General features: G+C 43.4%; 1 protein-coding gene across 5 annotated transcripts in view; it reads left to right on the top strand.

The window, feature by feature from the left end:
- VMP1 (vacuole membrane protein 1) overlaps positions 1-22,682 on the top strand; it is a 361,547-nt gene that overhangs the window by 130,905 nt on the left and 207,960 nt on the right. For all 5 annotated transcript variants that reach the window (XM_063954047.1, XM_063954048.1, XM_063954045.1 and 2 more), the window contains exons 4-5: positions 8,499-8,589; positions 9,663-9,773. In XM_063954047.1, coding sequence (XP_063810117.1) covers positions 8,499-8,589; positions 9,663-9,773 — 202 coding nt within the window. The remainder of the gene's footprint in view (positions 1-8,498; positions 8,590-9,662; positions 9,774-22,682) is intronic.

Below are 22,682 nucleotides of genomic sequence, written 5' to 3'. Positions count from 1 at the left end.
GACGGCGTGGCGGTTGAACGCCAAATCCTAGCCCGAAAGGGTATTCCCAGTGAAGTCATTCCTACACTTCTTCGGGCTAGAAAAGAAGTAACGGCAAAGCATTACCACCGTATTTGGAGAAAATATATGTCTTGGTGTGAATCCAAGAAGGTTCCTATGGAAGAATTTCACCTGGGGCGTTTGCTCCATTTCCTACAAGCAGGTGTTGTTATGATTCCAATACTCTGGTCTGGGGAGATCTTATAGCAAGAACCCGAGTACTGGAACGTAATGCTGAGAATGAGAGTGGGAACGGGAATAGCCCCTGGCGCCCTATCTCCGTTGTCTCGCCCGTGCTGTCAGAATTCTCTTGCGAGACTATGGTTGCTTGAGCCCATGGCAGCCGCGTTTGAAGGGCGGATTACGTCTGCCCTACTCCGATGCCCACTCAGGTCTTAATGGGAGACAAAGAGAAATCCGAGACAGGGTGATAACAAGGGGCCCTCTAACTAAACAACAAAGCCAGGGGCTACAAACTAACCTAAAACTAGAGTATGTGCGGAAAACCGCCAGGGAAAAGGACAACCAAAATACCCACTTGTCCACTCTCCTACCCGGCACCGCCGAGTTCCGGAGAGGACTGTGGAAGCGGAAACCTCCGCAAATGCTCCAAAACAGAATACAAAATAAAGCAGCCTAGGCCGCAGCACGCGGCAGAGCCGCCACTCATGAAAACCACACGAGATCCTCTGGCGACTGTTGTGGGTAAATGAGGACCAGAAGACTCCTTGGGATGGGATGACAAACACCAAGATTCGGAAACTCTGAGGACAGGAATGACCGGACACAGCAGAACTGGAACAGACGTTCAGCAAACCAAAGCAGCATGCAGGAAGCTATAACCGGCGTCTGTGTGAGGCACTGGGAAGGCTTAAAGCCTTGACTCCTCCAATCAGAGTTCCAGAGCCTGATTAACATAAATGTCGTGCAGCTGCCTTGCTGCACGACCAGGAAACATGTGTTTTATTTAACTAGATCGACCCTGCAACGGGGAACGCGGTCCGCCCGTGGCGTCCCCGTTGCTAGGGTCCTGGCGGCTCGGCGCGCCTGGCGTCCTAGCGTTGCTAGGGAGCTGGCGGCTCAGTGCGCACGGCGTCCTAGCGTTGCTAGGGACCCGGCGGCTCAGCACGCTCGACGTCCCTAGTTGCTAGGCGCCGGGCCGCGAAGGGAACCCGGACCGCGGCGCCTAACAGGTGTGGATGCGGGCCTAAAGTTAGGCTCTATTAAAGTACAGATTTCGGCCTTGTCGATCTTTTTTCAAAAAGAATTGGCCTCCCTTCCAGAAGTTCAGACCTTCGTAAAAGGCGTGCTGCACATCCAACCTCCCTTTGTGCCCCCAGTGGCAACATGGGACCTTAATGTGGTGTTGCAATTCTTGCAATCACATTGGTTTGAACCTTTGCAAAAGGTTGAGTTAAAATTCCTTACTTGGAAAGTGGTCATGTTGTTGGCCTTGGCGTCTGCAAGGCGAGTGTCTGAGTTGGCGGCTTTGTCTCACAAAAGCCCCTATTTGATTTTCCATGCCGAAAGTGGTTTCATCATTTCATGTTAACCAGTCAATTGTGGTGCCAGTGGCTACTGACGCCTTGGCGGAGTCAAAGTCTCTCGATGTGATCAGAGCTTTGAAGATCTATGTCGCCAGAATGGCGCAGATTAGGAATACAGAGGCTCTGTTTGTCCTGTGGGCTCCCAACAAGATTGGGGCTCCTGCTTCTAAGCAGACTATTGCGCGCTGGATTTGTAATACGATTCAGCAGGCTCATTCTACGGCAGGATTGCCGTTCCCGAAATCTTTGAAAGCCCATTCTACCAGAAAGGTGGGCTCATCCTGGGCGGCTGCCCGGGGAGTCTCGGCGTTACAACTTTGCCGAGCTGCTACTTGGTCGGGATCAAACACCTTTGCAAAGTTTTACAAGTTTGATACCCTGGCTGAGGAGGACCTCTTGTTTGGTCAATCGGTGCTGCAGAGTCATCCGCACTCTCACGCCCGTTCTAGAGCTTTGGTATAAACCCCATGGTTCTTGAAGCATCCCCGGCATCCTCTAGGACGTATGAGAAAATAGGATTTTAATACCTACCGGTAAATCCTTTTCTCTTAGTCCGTAGAGGATGCTGGGCGCCCGTCCCAGTGCGGACTGTATCTGCAGTTTGGTTATAGTTACGCTCATGTTGCGTTGAGTTCAGTCAGTCTGTGACTGTTGTTGGTCATGCCGTTGCATGCGTTGTTGTTGTTGTTGTTGTTGTTGTTGTTGAATGCCATGTTGTACGGCGTCTTCATGGTGTGAGCTGGTGTGTATCTCACCTTAGTTTAAAATAAATAAATCCTTTTCCTCGAAATGTCTGTCTCCCTGGGCACAGTTCCTATAACTGGAGTCTGGAGGAGGGGCATAGAGGGAGGAGCCAGTTCACACCCATTCAAAGTCTTCTAGTGTGCCCATGTCTCCTGTGGATCCCGTCTATAGCCCATGGTTCTTGAAGCATCCCCAGCATCCTCTACGGACTAAGAGAAAAGGATTTACCAGTAGGTATTAAAATCCTATTTTAATTAACTTTAATATTTCCCAATAGTTACCAGAAATTTACATTTATATTTCTCTTACGTCCTAGAGGATGCTGGGGTCCATTTTAGTACCATGGGGTATAGACGGTTCCGCAGGAGCCTTCGGCACTTTAAGACTTTTCAACAGTGTGAACTGGCTCCTCCCTCTATGCCCCTCCTCCAGACCTCAGTTTAGAAAATGTGCCCGGGAGACTGGATGCACACCAGTGGAGCGCTACAGAGTTCTGCTGGAAAAGACTGTGTTAGGTTTTTTATTTTACAGGGAAGCTGCTGGCAACATCTTCCCTGCTTCGTGGGACTTAGGGGGGGAAGTAGGAACCAACTTCTCAATTAGTTCATTGGCTCTGCTTCCGCTGACAGGACACCATTAGCTCCTGAAGGGTACTGAACACAGCCCTTGCCTGGCTGCAGCTCACTCCCACAGCACTGCCGCCATCCCCTATCAGAGCCAGAAGTCAGAAGGCTGGTGAGTATTTACCGGAGACCTGCAGAGAGGGGTCCTCCGGTCATCGTGGCGGCATAAAGGTACCAGCGCAGCGCGGGACGCTGCACAGAAACATGTCTCTCAGCACAAGGGTGCAGAGCGCGCAGGGGGGAAGGGGGGGTACTCTGGGGGACATGATAAAATCCTTACTCCCACTGGCATAGCAGTACATACATGGGAGCCACTGATTTACATACCCCTGCCAGTATAAATATTTTACTCACTGAGGTAGAGTCGCGCCATTACAGGGAGGCGGGGCTTCTCCTCAGACTTGCCAGTAACACTCATTGGGCGCCATTTTCTCCTGCAGAAACGCCAGAGTGCTGATCCTGAACGCTGCTTCTCCTCACACATCGCTTATACAAGTACCAAAGTGTTATAGAAGGGGAGGGGAGCACATATTGCATTAGGTCTGCGGACTTAATATTGGAAGACAGCGCTGTGTTTGTGTATATTGTATGCAATACATATAGGGCACATGGTGTGGACTGGCAAATCCCTCTGGGTCCCTCTGACAGACATTAGTGTAGGTCTGTCCCCAATAGCTGCCCTGTGTGAGAGTGGTGTGGCTGTACAAGTCTGTACAATGTCTATAGAAAGCTCTTCCCCAGAGGAACCCATTTTGGATGCACAAGAGTGTTCTGAGCCTGTGCGGTTGAGAACGTTGCAGAGTAATATGTCTAAGCTGGCAAAGAAATTCTCTGAACAACAGAAAAAGTATTGGAGAGAGTTTGTGGAGGATGCACTGTTTGCTGATTCCTTCACGTTATCCACTCGGGACCCCTCCAGTTCCCAGAAAAGGTCTCTTGCGCAGATTATGCAAAGGGTCACTGACACAGATTCCTACACTGAGGTAGACACTGGGGATTTGAGGGGGGTAGACCCCAAACTAGCCAAGAGCATTCAATGTATGATAGTTGCTATAAAAGAGGTGTTAGAATTTACTGACACAACACCTGCACCTGAGGAAAAATATTATTTTAAATTAAATAAAAAACAGGTGGTGACTTTTCCTCCGTCTAAGTACTTAAATGCATTCTTTGAAGAATCCTGGTCTAACCCGGAAAAAAAGTTTGCTTTTCCTAGAAGGTTGCGTGTAGCATACCCTTTCCCTTAAGATGAGAGGGGTAAATAGGAGTCACCCCCAATGGTAGACACCTCAGTCTCTAGGTTGTCGAAGAAAATAATTTTACCTGCCCCAGGGTCAGCTTCATTAAAAGGACCTGCTGACCGCAAGTTAGAGACGAATTTAAAGTCCATCTATATAGCTACGGGTACGTTACTCAGGCCCACAATTGCTTCTACGTGGGTAGGTAACGCAGTGGAAAAATGGGCAGACAACTTGATTGTTAATATTGACACTGTCGATAAAGATGATATGCTTCTAATTCTAGGTCATATCAAAGATTCTACAGGTTACTTAGTTGAGGCTATGAAGGATGTTGGCTTACTGGGTTCAAGATCCTCTGCTATAGCGATTTCAGCTGCAGGGCACTCTGGATCCGCCAATGGAATGCTGACGCAGAATCCAATAGAAATGGTGAGGCCCTCTTTGGTGACAAGCTGGATGCCATGATATCAACTACTACATCTGGCAAATCAGCATTTCTGCCGTCGGCAGCTGCACCGGCTAGAAAAGTGTATCATTCTCATACTATGCAGTCCTTTCGGCCCAACAAGTACAAAAAGGCAAAGGGTACCCCTTTCTTCGCAGGGAGAATGAGAGGAAGAGGTAGAAAACCTACAACACCATCAGGCTCGCAGGAGCAGAAGTCAACAGCTACTTCTGCTAAAACCACAGCATGACGCTGGGGCTCCCCTGCGGGAGTGCAATCGGGTGGGGGCGCGTCTACTATTCTTCAGCCAGCTCTGGGTTTACTCAGATCTGGATCCTTGGATATTACAGATAGTATCCCAGGGTTACAAGTTGGAATTTCAAGATCTTCCCCATGCCGATTTTTCAAATCAGCCTTACCAGTTTCTGTTCAGGACAGCACAAACGTGCTGAACGCAATACAGAAATTATGTCAAGACAAAGTAATTTTGAGACCAAGACGAGTATCAATTCATCAGTGCATTTGCCTGCTGGGGAAAATGGTAGCAGCTTACGAGGCCCTACAATATGGCTGATTCCATGCCAGGATTTTCCAGTGGGACCTACTGGACAAGTGGTCCGGATCGCATGTGCACATGCATCAAAGGATAATCTTGTCAACGAAAGCCAGAATTTCGCTCCTGTGGTGGCTACAAAGTTCTCATCTCCTGGAGGGACGCAGGTTCGGGATTCAGACCTGGATCCTGGTGACCACAGATGCAAGTCTCCGAGGTTGGGGAGCAGTCACGCAAGGGGAAAGCTTCCAAGGAAGATGGTCAAGTCAAGAAACTCTCCTTCACATAAACATTCTGGAGTTGAGAGCCGTTTACAACGGCCTTCAACAGGCGGCGCATCTTCTTCAATATCGTCCCATACAGATCCAGTCAGACAATGTAACAGCAGTAGCTTACAAAAACAGTCAGGGCGGAACGAAAAGCAGAGCGGCAATGGTAGAGGTGACAAGAATACTCCTCTGGGCAGAAAGACATGCAAGAGCTCTGTCTGCAATTTTCATTCCGGGAGTGGACAACTGGGAAGCAGACACGATCTCCATCCAGGAGAATGGCGCCTCCACCCAGAAGTTTTTGCAGAGGTAACAAGTCGTTGGGGCGTTCCTCAAGTAGACATGATGGCATCTCGTCTCAACAAGAAGCTTCAGAAATATTGTTCCAGGTCGAGAGACTCACAAGCAATAGCAGTGGATGCACTGGTGACCCAGTGGGTGTTCCAGTCAGTGTATCTGTTCCCTCCACTTCCACTAATACCAGCATTTCTTAAGATCGTCAGAAGAACAAGAGTTCGGGCAATTCTCATTGCCCCAGACTGGCCAAGGAGGGCTTGGTATCCAGATTTTCAGGAGTTATTGATAGAAGATCCTCGGCCTCTTCCTCTTCGCGAGAACCTGCTTCAGCAGGGGCCGTTAGTTTATCAAGACTTATTGCGGCTGCGTTTGACGGCATGGCTGTTGAGCGCCAGATCCTAGCCCGTAAGGGTATTCCCAAAGAAGTTATTTCCACACTTATTCTTGCAAGAAAAGGGGTAACCTGCAAGCATTACCATCGTATTTGGAGAAAATATCTATCTTGGCGTGAATCCAAGAAGTCTCCTGCAGTGGAGTTTCAATTAGGACGTCTTCTCCTATTTCTACAGGCGGGTGTGGATGCTGGCTTGAGATTAGGGTCCATCAAGGTCCAGATTTCTGCATTGTCCATTTTCTTTCAGAAGCAGTTGGCTTCCCTTCCTGAGGTTCAGATGTTCGTGAAGGGAGTTCTGCGCATCCAACCTCCTTTTGTGCCTCCGGCGCCATGGGATCTTAATGGGGTGTTGCAGTTCCTTAAATCGGACTGGTTTGAGCCTCTGCAAGAGGTGGAGTTGAAGTTTCTCACTTGGAAAGTGGTCATGTTGTTGGCCTTGGCTTCAGGCAGACGATTGTCTGAATTAGGGGCTCTGTCACACAAGAGTCCTTATTTGATTTTTCATGAAGATAGGGCTGAACTGAGAGCATGTCAGCACTTTCTTCCGAAGGTTGTGTCTTCTTTCCATATTAACCAACCTGTGGTGGTGCCAGTTGGTTCTGACACCTCAGCCGTTTCAAAGTCCTTGGATGTCGTCAGAGCGTTGAAGACTTATGTTGCAAGAACGACTCGGATAAGGAAAACAGAATCTTTGTTTGTCCCCTATGACCCCAACAAGATTGGGGGTCCTGCTTCTAAGCAGACTATTGCGCGTTGGATCAGAGGTACCATTCAGCACGCTTATTCCACGGCAGGATTACCGTTACCGAGTTCTGTAAAGGCCCACTCTACATGGAAAGTGGGTTCTTCCTGGGCGGCTGCCCACGGTGTCTCGGCGTTGCAAATTTGCCGAGCAGCTACTTGGTCAGGGGCAAACACGTTTGCTAAGTTTTACAAGTTTGACACCTTGGCTGCTGACGACCTTCAGTTTGGTCAGTCAGTTCAACAGGAACATTAGCACTTTCCCACCCGTACTGGGAGCTTTGGTACATCCCCATGGTACTAAAATGGACCCCAGCATCCTCTAGGACGTAAGAGAAAGTAGGATTTTAATAACCTACCGGTAAATCCTTTTCTCGTAGTCCGTAGATGATGCTGGGCGCCCGCCCAGTGCTCATTTTTCCTGCAGAATTAAGTTTTGTCTTTTTACACAGGTTCTCATGTGTTAAGATGTTCACAGCAGTTGCTGTTGGGTTATGCATGCACGTTGGCATGGGTTATGTTGAAAGCCATGTTAGGCGGCATGTATTGTATGGTGTGAGCTGGTGTGAATCTCGCCACTAGTTTAATGTAAATTCTTCTCTCGAAGTTGTCCGTCTCCTCAGGCACAGTTCCTATACTGAGGTCTGGAGGAGGGGCATAGAGGGAGGAGCCAGTTCACACTGTTGAAAAGTCTTAAAGTGCCAAAGGCTCCTGCGGAACCGTCTGTACCCCATGGTACTAAAATGGACCCCAGCATCCTCTACGGACTACGAGAAAAGGATTTACCGGTAGGTAATTAAAATCCTATTTTAACATTCTCTCTGGAGATAATGTTAAAGAACTATATAGTGTGAAATCCCGAGCATAATCCTATAGTTTGTATTCTGACGCTGTGGAAATAAGTTAGCTTTATGCGTTGAATGATGTAGAAAGCACTGTAATACAATACCAAATTGCATGTTAAAACACACGCATATGAAACAAAAGATGCAAACCGCACTGTTTAAGGCTTGTTTGATTTCTAAAGGTCAGCTGGATTATATAAAGCATTATGGGTATTTCCTGTAGTAATATAAATCTGAAGAGAGGTGTTTAACTTTCAAGATTTGCAAGCCAGTGCTTAGAATTTGAGAAATAATCATGCTAGACCCTTAATTTTGCTCATTTTAAATCTCCTTTTAACACCATGTATAATCATGGGAATTACGGAAGAGACCAAAAAGAATAATTTGTTACTTGTGTATGGATATATCCTTAAAGTAAAGGTGATGGTAATTTCATAACATGGTAATAACCCAAATACATTTTAATGTATATCAACAACTCAGATGTCATTTTTAATTACCCTACTGTCATCTCAACTAATTTAAACCTATGTATTACCATTTATAATAGCTTTATTAATTTCTTTAATATGACACTTGTGCTATTTTTGTGTTTTGTGCGAGACCAAGAAGGCTTTGCATACGTAAGAACAGTGCAAATTATGTGTTTATAAGTTTTTGTGAAGGTTACTGGTAGCTTTGTAAGTGAGACCGCTTTTATTTTAGGTTTAGTGTTCGCCTTAGAATGTAATAACTGTGCATTAATTTCATTTCTCCATAGGTTATGGCACCGTCGTGGGGTGGTGGGGTCGTTATTGCTCCTTCTTTCAGTTCTTACAGTAGCGTATTATATTGAAGGAGCACATCAACAGGTATGCCAATTGTTTTTTTCCTCTACGATGCATGAGTGACATGGAGCTATATTCTGCTTGCTTCTTGCCTGGTCACATAGACATGGTTGCAACTGATAGAATATAACAATGCATTGAATTTTGTTGCACTTTTTCTGTATCTTTTCATTATCTGCAAAACAATTTGACTACACATTTATTGGTAACGTTTTATTATAGACATAATGCGTTCAGTCTAATTAACTCCCCCTCTCTCACCCCAGTTTTGTGGATTTTTGTACACGTGCTGCGAACAAAAATTTGTGAATACTGCTGTACTGTAAGTGCGGCATATAACTTAATCCTACACGCAAATAAGTCACTGCTCATTGGATTGATCCCAGTGTGTTACTGGAACATTGTGTGGGTACTACATCATCCGGACAGGGTCTGAATTATTTTGTGTACAGCGCTTAGTTTACAAAGGAAAATACAAAACTTGTTCCCAAATGCAAACTACAAGTGTAATGGAGGGTGTAGTCTCACATTCCCACTAAAGCTGTGTATACACTAGACGATGTGCGTGCCCAGCGACATCATCAGCAACAGGACCAGGTGGGGAAGCCAGAATCGGCAAGTGCATACACACTTGCTGATGATGGTGGGTTAGGCAGCATGGACCTTGCTAGCGATGTCTTGCAGGGCTGGCGGAGGATGTCGATGAATAGGAGCGCGCATAGTTGGCTACATGGCGGGTACACACTAGACGATGTGCCCGATATGTTTGTCCGATCCTGCGGTACGGATGACCTATCATTCAGTGTGTACCCAGCTATACTGTAGCCTGACTGCTATAGATCTCCGCAAACAGCCTTACTTAGGCCTGTAGTAATTGAATGAGAAAGGAATGCAGTTGTTTTCTTGCCAGATGGAAATACAATGTTTTCAAATATTTTTGTCTAAACAGAGGTGTTAAGGTGCAAAATACTTTCTGCATTTCCTTTTTTGGGGGGGTTAAGTAAACCATTGAAACAAATGCCGTCTTAAAGGTCGAACCAGTTTCCTTGCAGTATGCCTTGTATGCTGTGATATTTACAAATGCTTTTCTCTTGCAGTATGTACTTTATGTTGAGAAGAAATTTTTATGGTGTGCCTACTGGGTAGGCTTAGGAGTTCTGTCCTCTGTTGGACTTGGAACAGGTCTTCATACCTTTCTTCTATATTTGGTAAGATTACAGTTTATACATTACTTTTTCACTTAAACAGAAAACATCAAATTGAATATCAGTAAAATATATATTTTTTTTAATAATACTTTCTGCTCGTTATATAAAATCTGGTTGTTCTGTTCTTATTCTGTATGGTAATGAAATATCTCAGCTAATTTATGCTGCTGCTGGCAGCCGCTTTCATTTGATAACTTTACATTACTAGCACTTCCGAGGCAGGAGAGCATTGACCTAGGAAGGAAGCCTCTTGGAAGTGAACACATATTATCTGCAACTAATCGGTAACCATATCACGGCATTTGCATACAGCTTGCTTTACTTCTTATGCTCTTTCTTTAGTGCAGGGAGCACAGACACATAGCATACAGTATACTTCGGGTTATTGATAAATAACATCTTAAAGACACTGCTTGAATATTTGCGTTTTGGCTAATAAGCATTTAAATATGAGTGTGTGATTTAAAAAACAGAACTATAGTATGCACCCAATATCTTAAATTCACGTAGAGGAAGCACAGTTTTAGAGGGATGCGGTTAGCATCCTGGCAGTTGGGATGCCGTCTGTCATGTGACCAACGCCAGAATCCTGACTCAAAATCTCGTCACCGAAACATTAACTGCTGACATCCCCAAGGTAAGTATTGGGGTCACTGTTAGGGTTAGGGCATGGTGGTAGGGGGAGGTTAGGCTTAGGCATTAGGGAGCGGATTAGATGTAGCCGCCATCTCCCAAATCTTAGTGTTAGCCGCCACCCCAGACGGGTTAGGGTAATGGACAGGGGAGGGGTAAAATAATTACCCCGTCCCCTGTTGACTTTCTCATTGTCAGGATGCTGTTGTCTGTCATGTAACCACTGGCATCCTGACTGCTGGGATCAGTGAGTATGCTGAAAATTCACATTCAACAACTTAGTGTAATGTATGACTAAAAAGTAATCCAATAATGATAGTGTTGTCACCTTACTACTATATCTGAGAAAATAGATATCTAAAACCTGTACATAAATAACAAATATCTAAACATTTTAATAGGTTGCAATAATGACTATACTTGAAATGATATACTAAGCACAATGTTCTGTACTCCTCCATAAGAAACTAAATGACTCTGCAGTGTCTTTCAGTAGACTGACCTATTCTGTGGCACAAGATATCAGAGGTGCTGCCCTATGTGTTCTAGGCTGTCTGCAATACAGCAACTCTGCATTGTTTCTGAAACTTACATTGGCTGTTACTTCTTCTACGGGACGTATTTTTGCGCTGTTTAGTGGTGCCTTTATGACCAGCTAGAAAAGTATTGTACATTTTATGCAAAAATATGTTCATGTCCACTTTCCACATGTAAGCAAATTGTTGCTGCTTTTTGTTCAGTGTGGACATCCCCGGTGTCCTCCGTAGGTACTCAAACCCTGAGCCAACAATACAACCACAGTGTCACTATGGATTCATGTTGTGGGATTCATAGCATAATATAAGCATACTGTTTGTTCTCCTTTATTCCTTGATGGCGATGCAATAAAGTAGCATCGAAATGTACCTGCGTGTGAGAATTGTTTTATTACCCGAGTGCTGCCGACATTGTGGTTGTGTATGTATGTGTATATATATGTGTATAATATAGACTATATACACACTAGTATTACGGATCAATCATTTACCATGTTGCTAGCTCTTGCATCTGGCATTGCTGTTTTTTATTTTTTATTTTTCCCTTTTTTGTACCTGAGCAAGAGCAGGTATAAAACCAAAAGATGAATAAGCCAAACATAAGCCTTTTTACAGGTAGTATGAACAGTAGAAGTTGTTATTTTTCCCTTTCCATTAACCACCTTTCCATGATGTCTGTGTCTGTCTAATCCTGTCCTAACCATTATCTGGTTCTCCTCAATTCCTCATTTACACTATCTCTTTACCCATGTTCCCCCCATCTACCTGTCTGCTTCTCTCCCTTCACTGTGTCCATCTCCCACTCTTTTCTTTATTCCCCGCTGCTCCTCCATTATTGTTCCATATATATCTGTTCTGCCCAATATATCAGCCTAGCCACTGATCGATATAGCTGTTGTTTTTATACATAACAGAAAGAAATAAGCACACACCCATATTGTACATGTTACCAGCTGTGTGGCAAAATGAATGCCATACATGTATACAAAACAAAAAGACATTTGCTAACTGAGCGAAAAATAATACAGGTTGAGTATCCCTTATCCAAAACGCTTGGGACCGGAAGAATTTTGGATAACGGATTTTTCCGTATTTTGGAATAATTGCATCCCATAATGAGATATCATGGTGATGGGACCTAAATATAAGCACAGAATGCATTTATGTTTCATATACACCTTATACACACAGCCTCAAGGTAATTTTAGCCAATATTTTTAATAACTTTGCGCATTAAACAAAGTGTGTGTACATTCACACAAATTATTTATGTTTCATATACACCTTATACACACAGCCTGAAGGTCATTTAATACAATATTTTTAATAACTTTGTGTATTGAACAAAGTTTGTGGACATTGACCTTCAGAAAACAAAGGTTTCACTATCTCACACTCACGAAAAAAATTCCGTAATTCGGAATAATCCGTATTTCGGAATATTTGGATATGGGATACTCAACCTGTATACTGCAAATCTATATGTAAGTAGCAAATAAAGCAGGGGCTCCCCCCCCCCCCCCCCCCCCCCAGGTTTATTTGCCACTTATCCCCCAGACTTGCCGTATATTATTGTTACTGTTGATATCAAATGTCTTTCTGTTTTGTATTTATACATGGCTGTGTGCTCAGGTGGGCATGTTGCTTAGCATGTGCATCCTGTTAAATAATCCTTAAAGCTCTCCTTCCTCCTATTGAGTTAGGAGTGGGTTGGTGAGTGGGGCAGGCAGAAGGTAACACCCTGGTCTCCTGGCACCTGCTGCATTACTGAAGTGCAGATCTGTCTCTGGGCCACTATGGGGTGGGAAGATGGGTCACACTACAGCTGGTCAGGAGACACAAAAATGGATCCAGAGCTATGGCAGCAGAGTATATAATGGAGATCATTCCAGTGAGAACTGGGAGGGTGTGGACTGACAGAAACACAGGATTATAAAATACAGGTTGAGTATCCCATATCCAAATATCCGAAATACGAAATATTCCGAAATACGGACTTTTTTGAGCGAGAGTGAAATAGTGAAACTTTTGTTTTCTGATGGCTCAATGTACACAAACTTTGTTTAATACACACAGTTATTAAAAATATTGTATTAAATGACCTTCAGACTGTGTATATAAGGTGTATATGAAACATAAATGAATTGTGTGAATGTAGACACACTTTGTTTAATGCACAAAGTTATAAAAAATATTGGCTAAAATTATCTTCAGGCTGTGTGTATAAGGTGTATATAAAACATAAATGCATTCTGTGCTTATATTTAGGTCCCATCACCATGATATCTCATTATGGTATGCAATTATTCCAAAATACGGAAAAATCCCATATCCAAAATACGTCTGGTCCCAAGCATTTTGGATAAGGGAGACTCAACCTGTACAATAGATGCAATCACAAATAAAGTAGGTGGTTAGAAGTGATTGCTGCCATTGTTGTTGTTGTTGTTGTTGTTCTTCTTCTTCCTCTTCCTCCTCCTCCTCCTCCTCCCTCCTCCTCCTCCTCCTCCTCCTCCTCCTCCTCCTCCACCACCACCACCACCACCACCACCACCACCGCAAGTTGTAACAGAGCAATTATACAGTAGACCATGACAGATCATAGCATAAGTACCAATCACCACAGACTGGGTTAGACAGATTTGCAGGGGTAAGGGTAGGGAACTTGCTGAAGCTAGCAGGAGTAAACCGAGGCAAGCTTATTCAGTGCTCAGCGATCCCTTACCTAACGAATGGGTGAGGAAACAAGGCGAGTGGACCTGGATAGTGCAAAGGAATAACAGGAGGGTAGAGAGCCCTGCCTGTAAGAGATTGCATACTAGGCAAAAGTGTGAACAGATGTAGGGAGAACTAGGAAAGATATATAGCTTAGTGTAAATGTATTACGTCCATGATAACACCTCACGTTATGCCTTGATCTCTGCCGGTATAGATCTTGATTCGTTTTCCTTCTAGGTGAATTGCCTACATGCAGGGTGTGTTGAAGCCAAAGTTTGTGGCCATGACAATGGTGCGTGTCGGATAGTGGGTTCCAACTGAGTGCAGGATGAGGTGCTTGGTGAATCAGGGCTATTTCGAGCGCTGTGTGTATGCACGGGTCCAGTTCAAGGCATGCTATCCGAGTTAAAGTCGACGCAACAGGTGACTGGCATTACTGGTCACCTGTCGGGGAGGAGGTGATTTCATTGTGTGTTCTTACAGTACTTCCTCCCTTATAGGCAATCAGCGGGAGCTCTCAGTAGGTGCTGAGCGCATGTCTTCCGTCTACACTGCGCATGTCAAGGAAAAAAGTTTAGCTCATTATATAATAGATACAGAAGATGAAAATGAGATCAATGATATTATTTTTCTCACTTTATTGGGCTGTGATAAATTAGAGTTTTCATCAAAAATTGCTTTTGTGTTGTACACATTTGGACTCTTAATGTCAGGGCAATGACACCCCATAAGAGACCAGCAGGTATAGACAAATATGCTCACCCCTTGGACAGCAAAGTCTTTCAGTCTTCATTTTAACAGACTACATTTTCTGTTAGATACACACAGCTTAGAGGCGCTTATATAGAAAAACAGTCTCTGTGTGTTGCATTTATTATTAAGACAAACATCTATAAAGTGGTACCACTGCTGAAAAAAACTTGATGTTCTTACTGCATGGCAAAAATGAAAAAAAAGAGCTTTTGTCATTTTATTTTTTTGCATTGATTTTAGACTGATTTGACCTCCTGAAATGTGCAAGGTACTGCCTGGCAGCCTGTCTCCCAGTGGAGCTATGTCAGTCCTGTTGCATCATGAAGAAATCCTGCACAATAAACTATTAATATTCTGCTATCATTAGACATGGACATAGTGAGGCTTCACACAGGCAGAGTTTTTAGGCACTGAAAGAATGGTCTGCCCCTCTATTGCATGGTGGTATAGCGAATAATGCGTAACGCTTCCATTCTGCTTTCTCACTACAGCTCTGGTTAATTTACATACATATGAATGTACTAGTTACAAGCCCATCAAAATTACAGAACAACATAACAGTAATGGCTGGGCGTCCGAATGGAGCAACACTTGCTCCGTCGAGTGCCATCTAGTGGCCGCCAGTGCGCATAACACTTGAATTCCCCCCGTAGAGGTGAGGAGCAGTGTTAGCCTTTTATTATATAGGATATATTTTAGGCTTTGCTTTTTTTCTAGCTACTTAACGATAATCGTTCACAGGCTGAAAATGTCTGAAAAATGGTCTGGATCATTTGGTTTAGTTATCAAGCCCGTCCAATCCACCCGGACTGTCATTCAGCCAACTGCATGCTATAAATGGAGATCTCCATAAGTCTTGCAGTGTATGAAGGCACTCCCATTATCAGGCTTATTGGCTGGTCAGCTGCACTGTCGTTCAGTCTAACTTTACACAAGAATCGGTCAGCTATTATTTTAAGTAGGCCACTCTGAAACGTTAAGGAACTTTTGATGGGCCTGATATTCGCCTTACTGCAAATACGTTAATAAAAAACCCCAGCTAACATGCATTTTATAGTCCGTCTCCCCCCCCCCCCCCCTATATAACTTTTTACATGTTATATATAGATATCCGCTATTAAAAAAAATTCTAAAATCCATGGCTACCTGTTGGCTTTTGGTGTTTTAAAAGTCTATAGATGCTGCACGAGCTGAGCAAAAGTGTTAAGCACATTGTATAGTGGGTGCACTAATTTAAGGAATGACATTTGTATATATGTCGGATGGCAACTTTTTATATCACACTTAAATATACCTGTATTTGGGTGTATGAGTTTATAAAGCATTATTGTTTAATGATATAATAATATAAAGTAATAAATAAGGCAATGGGGCAAGGAGGATCCTAAGCAATGAGAGTTACTGGGCGGTATTCAATTCTTTTCACCCCCTTCCACACCCATTCTGTTTCTGCTGATGGGTGTGGTATCATCATTTCAGCTCGCTACCCCCGGGCTAGCGAGGGGCACCCTACACTTTACGCAGCTAAGCGTGATTACTATGAGCGCAATATGTGTGATAACAGGGATCACTCTAGAAAGGAGATTGGGTGTGATATATTATTTGAATACCACCCCATAGGCAAACGCAGGGGGGTTTCCGGTTGTACGGAAACCCCCCTCCTCTTGACAAGTGGCTCAAATTATGACAATAATAGCAATGGTATATAATATGATTACTAGAGATGCCACCACATCATGCAGTTTAAAGGACAGAGCAGAGCTGCTGCACATGGCCAGTGGTAGCAGCTTCTTCTACCAAGTTTTCTGTGTGTGTGGATCCTGAGGTGTCCCCAATCAGTGCTCTGGACTAGAGAGTAGCTACCATGAAGAAGAGACAGGAGCCTTACCATGAGGTGGGAGAATGTGTAATTAGAAAATACAGTTATGTCTCCTACTGGTTCTATTATGTTTGTTTGTTTATTTGTGTATTATGGAATGTTTAACCTTCCATAGTGTTACATATTAATACTGTATGCTATACAGTATCCAGTGTATAAATGGACCAATGTTTACATTAATGTCCAGAGTTATTACTAGGTTCTTCTGCTACTCCCGCACTTGCTCCAATGTTCCACAGAGTTGGAGATTGTGGACTGTATTTGGAAACCCCCCTCTAGAAATCCTGCGTTTGCCACTGCACCCACTGATAACTAAAGTGGTAGTTTTTTCATATGTCTATTTCACAAGTGATGTATAATGTTGTGCTCAAATGGGAATATATTGAATGTGCAGGTGCTTCTTGAGAATTAAAACAGCAACATAGAGAAACAAAAGAAGAGAAGTTCTCAGCTTTAGGGGCCCTTTACTCATGTCTAAGTATTGGGTAAAACTTTACTTTTAGTAATGAAATCTAAAATCTTCAACGACTGTACTTAACACATACTGAAGGGTGGAAACACACCTGAATGATGTTGGCATGATATGTAGTTTCCGGCCAAATGGGAATAACCTATCAACCGGAATGTATAATGTGTATGACCGATTTTGCACTCCCGCAGGTCGTTTGCAACTTATTTTTTGCAAGATATTGTGTATAATGCTGTGCTGCCGAAATGCAACATGACATTTTACATCACACCGTCGTCCCCTGTATCATGCAGTGTGTATGCACGGCACTATGCAGGGTCTCGTTGCTTGCCGTATTGGCGGGGAACATGTCGCTTGTATGTTTACCCAGCATTCGTTACAGCAGAATAATAAATATATATATATATATATATACACACAGAGTAAAAACCACAGCACTCACCGCACCAGAAGCGGGGCACAGCTATGCACTTACCACTCACAGGGTGGGGTGCATGTAACACTGCACTCTCCACCACAGAAGCGGGGTACACAGCTGTACTTACCACTCACAGGGCGGGGTGCATGTAGCCCATGACCACATCGCTCTAATAAATACAAACAGAGAACCCAGCACTCACCAAAGTAAACTCACTTATCCTCAACAATTCAATAAATAAATGATGGGGGTTTAGTTGGTGGATTGGCCAATGCACGGAAGCCTGTATACCGATTCAAGGTACCCCACCTTCATACAGGTCCTACACTATCACAGAGTCTTAAAACCTGACTAGTCAGGTTTTAAGACTCTGTGATAGTGTAGGACCTGTATGAAGGTGGGGTACCTTGAATCGGTATACAGGCTTCCGTGCATTGTCCAATCCACCAACTAAACCCCCATCATTTATTTATTGAATTGTTGAGGATAAGTGAGTTTACTTTGGTGAGTGCTGGGTTCTCTGTTTGTATATATATATATATATATATATATATATATATAGAGAGAGAGAGATAATAAGTACGAATAAATACATTGATTTGGTAAAATGTACCGAAGCAAAGAGTTACCCGAGTATTGGTAACCTGAAATATTTGTAAGAAATAACAGCATAATATACAGTTAATACTTTAGAATAAATTGACACTTACCGTATCCCTTTCATATAGTGTCCATAAATGCAGGTAAGTAGAACATATTGGAATAACTCTTCAACACAATAACCTTCTATTATTTTGAATCTGACAATAAAAAACACAGAAACGATATCTCCTGGTGAATAATATGGAGAGCATGTTGGTGTATTTTGCAGAGAATTTAGTTTTTTAATGTACTGTATTAGAATATGTTAATCCCCTAACCCAGGTGTCAGCAGAATGGGGAATTGCCCTGATAGAGGCTAACTAAATGTATGGGCCCCGTTAGTAGTCATATTTATCATTCCAGCAATTGAAAGATCACATAGAAGTATAGGTATATATTGAACAGTGAGCATTTATATCCAATCACCTGATTTGCTCACATAGATTATTGGTAGCATTATCATGGCTTTTAAATGTTACCCTTTCCTTCTCCCTAAACACTTTTCCACTGCTGTATGGGGTAAATTTACTAAAGGTTCTACAAATGAAGAGGTGAAGTTGCCCATAGCAACCAATCAGATTCTGACTATTTCTAGGATGCAATAGAGAATTGGGTATCCGGTCTCTAGGTCAACCACTATTGATCGACATGGTTACTAGGTCAACATGGTTACTACGTCGACATGTTTAATGTCTACATGACAAAAGGTCGACATGAGTTTTTTACAATGTTTTTATTTTTTTAACTTTTTCATACTGTACGATCCACATGGCGAGCGAACACGGTGCACTAATTGGTGTTCCCGGTCACTCTACGAAGAGAACGACGCCCAAAACCCCCCCAAAAAACTCATGTCGACCATTTGTCATGTCGACCTAATGCTTGGGTCGACCTAGTAACTGTCGACCAATACTGGTGGACCTAGACGCTGTCGACCTAAGTGTGGTCGACCCTATGATCCCAGAGAAATGATAGAACCTGATTACTTGCTACGGGCAACAATAAGCGCCTTTCATTTTTAGAAGCTTTAGTAAATTTACCCCTATGTGTGTAGGTGTACATGCTCAAGTGTTGTTGGGGTTTTTTTTTTTTTTTTTTGGGGGGGGGGGGGGGGGGGGGTTTGGGGAGGGGGAGGGGGTAATTTACATGTGTCTGATCATTTAGAAACAGATTTCACACTGCACTTGGATTCAGTCATGATTTTGGGGGAAGTTGGGTTGGCACAAAATGCATTTTCCAAGGTTACTGTCAAGATAATGTGTATACGTGAAAGTATCCATTTTATCTATTCTATGAATTGAATGATCTAGCAATTCCGTGGCTACCAACAATGCTCATTGTTTTAATCTATCAATTGTTCATACATGCTGAAATTAAATCAACCTTTGTGACACCTGTGATTGTGCATCCACCTGGCTGTCTTTAAAACACTGCGCTGCAGTCATATCAAATAACACTGTCTGTAACACAGTACAACACTTCCATCTTGTGGGATATGTTGGTACTGCTCTTAAAATTGTATATTCCTTTTTTGTCAAAATTCACTTTTGAGTACTTGTGCATACAGTAAACAAAATGTATGTGTATACAGGTTGAGTATCCCTTATCCAAAATGCTTGGGACCTGAAGTATTTTGGATAACGGATTTTTCCGTATTTTGGAATAATTGCATACCATATTGACATATCATGGCGATGGGACCCAAGTCTAAGCACAGAGGGGTAGATGTATGAACTGTTTTTCTGTGTAAAAACGGTAACTGCGCACGCTATTTGCTGCAGTTACCGCACCTCCCGATGTATGAATGAGGATTTGGTTGTTTTTTTCGTGCTGCGCTATGGGCCCCTCCCCTTTTCGCCGTCACCACCCTCTAGCTGGCGGCGGCAGGACTTACCAATGTATGAAGGGCTTTTTCGGATCTCCACTTCGGCGCCTGCAGTCTTCGACTTCGCTGTTGTTTTCCATGCGGTGCGGCTCCCAAATGTCTTTTTTTCTGCCGGCGGCCATGTTTGTTTGTGATATTTTGAATAAAGTTAATTGTAACCCGCCACCTCTGCACACATCCACGGCATCACAGGACAGAGGACGCGCATGCGCACTACTACAGGAGCGGAGGACAGTGGGAAGGAGGTCTCGTGTGCATGCGCAGACCCACACCGACAGACGCAAGGACACAGGAGCACACTTCACCAGCGGGCCAACATAGCGCAGCGGTAAGAGACCTCACCAGGGGGATATACATTCAGGTGAAGTGCGAGAGCATATCGCCGGTAAAAAACTGCGATATGCTCCAGCATCCATAACGCACCAAAAATAAAAATTTATACATCTACCAGAGAATGCAGTTATGTTTCATATACACCTTATACACACAGCCTGAAGGTCATTTAATACAATATTATTAATGAATTTGTGTATTAAACAAAGTTTGTGTACATTGAGCCATCAGAAAACAAAGGTTTCACTATCTCACTCTCAATCATAAAATTCCGTATTTCGGAATATTTGGATATGGGATACTCAACCTGTATAATGATCACGCACACAATTCAGTGTTGTAAATATGTTCTTTGTAACACTTGAGTTTTCAGTAATGGTCATAAGGATAATTTTATAAGTGGCTTAAAGAGTATGTTAAAGAGTATGTTCTATTGTATTATCTTGGGTGATGTGGTTTGTTTTTCTATAAATATATTTTTTTAACATCAATAATTTTTTTATTTTGAATACGACCATCATGTTACTGGGGTACAGAAAGTAAAAAAGGAAAAGGGGGAACAGTACTGGTGAAGGGGGGGGGGGGAACATCATCAACAATGTAATTACAATACATTCAAATTGTAAACATTATTCACATATACATTCAATAAAACATGTAGAAGGATAGGGCACAGCTTAGGAGCCTTGGCTAGGGGTGGTGTCTAGTTAGTTCAGAGGAAATTGGGCTGGGTCAGAGCTGGAGGGGTCATTTAAGGCCTGGGTCTGGGCTCTAGTTGTCCCATATTCCTTCCATAAGGACCAATCGGGTAATTTCGAGGGGGGATGGAGAGATAAAGCCAGAAATTTTGATTCCATGTCAAAATTAAACTAATTTTTTTTTAATAACTTCGGAAATGTGTGGCAGTGATATTTGTTTCCAGTTCTGAGCAAGGGCAGCTCTTGCTGCTATAAGGATGTGGCCTAGCACGTATTTGTGTCAGGGTAATACTGAATCTGGCATCAGATGAAGCAATGCTACGTCAGGAGAGGGTTTTATAGATGTATGGAGGACATTTATTAAAGTGAATACCTCCCCCCAAAAGGCGGCTAACCTGGGACATGACCAAAATACATGGTATACATCACTGACTTCCCCACACTGCCGCCAGCAAAATTTAGAACATGAGGGCCAAAACAGGTGAAGTCTGTCTGGGGTCAGGTACAGCCTATTCAATAATTTCATGTTCATCTCAGTGTGATTAAGACATTTGGACATACTGTATGATGTAGATGTTATTCCATTGAGAATCGGACAAGAGAATTCCTAGGTCCTCCTCCCACCTAATTTGCGCCTTAACTCTGGGATTAGGTAATAAGGCAATGAGTAGTTTTATACCAAAAGGAAACCTCGCCTTTGGGATCAGTCCTATACAGCCTAGCGTAGACCTGAGGAGTGTACGTATTAATGTCTTTGGTGGTGGAAGGGAGCGTAGTCCACCAGTGTCTAATTTGGTAGTAACTCAATCGTGCGGATTCTGGTAAGTCAAATTTAGATTGCAAGGTAGGGAAGGGCGTTTTCACTGATCCGTCAAGTAAGTCACTCAGACTAGAGAGGCCATATATGTGCCATCGGGAAACATTCAAATTCGGAATCAGTTTCGCCAGAGCACGAAGCGATAATGATGTGAAGGTTGGCTGGATATTAGTAAATTTTGCCGCCAATTTGTCCCATGTTTGTAGTGATGCACGGGTAGAGGGGAGTATCGGTAAATAAGATGTTCGAAGACTCTTAGGGGTCTTTAATATATCTTCTAATGGGTACGCAGTACTTGCTGCTCTCTCCAGACACACCCACCCCAAATCAGTATTAGTAACCCCATACGCCTTTAGATGTGCCAAAACGCACACTTCGTGGTAAAGGGTGAGATCTGGTATGGCCAGTCCTCCCAAGTTCTTGGGTAGAACCATCCTTGAACGGGCTATCTTAAGGGGCCGGGATGCCCATATGTATTTGGTCATAATGGCCAAAAAGTTATCTAGATATCATTTAGGGAACGAGTAAGGAACAGTTCGAAAGAGGTACATTAATTTTGGGAGGAGGGACATTTTAAACTCTGCCAGACGCCCTAGCCAGGATATGTCGTACAGCGCCCAGGATCTGGTTAAAAGAGACAATGAAGTGAGGAGAAGTATGAGGTTATTATCAAACACTGCATCTACATTGGGGGATATATAAACACCTAAATATTTAATTGACGAGTCTTGCCAGTTGTAAGAATACTGTGATTGAAGGGTAGCGAGGGAATCGTGGAGGTTAATTGGAAGGGCATCCGTTTTTGACGTATTAGGTTTGTAATAAGAGGCCTTGCTATAGTTATCTAGTATAGAGTGCAAAAGGGGGAGGGACATCATAGGGTTAGTTGCAAATAAAAGGACATCATCGGCAAATAGACACAGTTTACGCGGCTGGTTTCCAAGAGATATGCCAGGGAAAAAGGGGTCAAGGCGGATCCTTGCCGCCAGAGGTTCACTAGCCAATACAAAGATTAATGGGGAAGGGGGCAGCCCTGCCTCGTACCGTTGGTGATAGGAAACACATCCAACAAAAAGCCATTGCTAAATACCCAGGCCGAGGGGCAGCTGTACAATGCAAGCATGGAGT

This window comes from Pseudophryne corroboree, chromosome 2 (genome assembly GCF_028390025.1).
Source record: "Pseudophryne corroboree isolate aPseCor3 chromosome 2, aPseCor3.hap2, whole genome shotgun sequence".
Lineage (NCBI taxonomy): Eukaryota > Metazoa > Chordata > Amphibia > Anura > Myobatrachidae > Pseudophryne > Pseudophryne corroboree.
The sequence above is the reverse complement of the archived record's forward strand: the minus strand, read 5'-3'. Positions and strand labels throughout refer to the sequence as shown.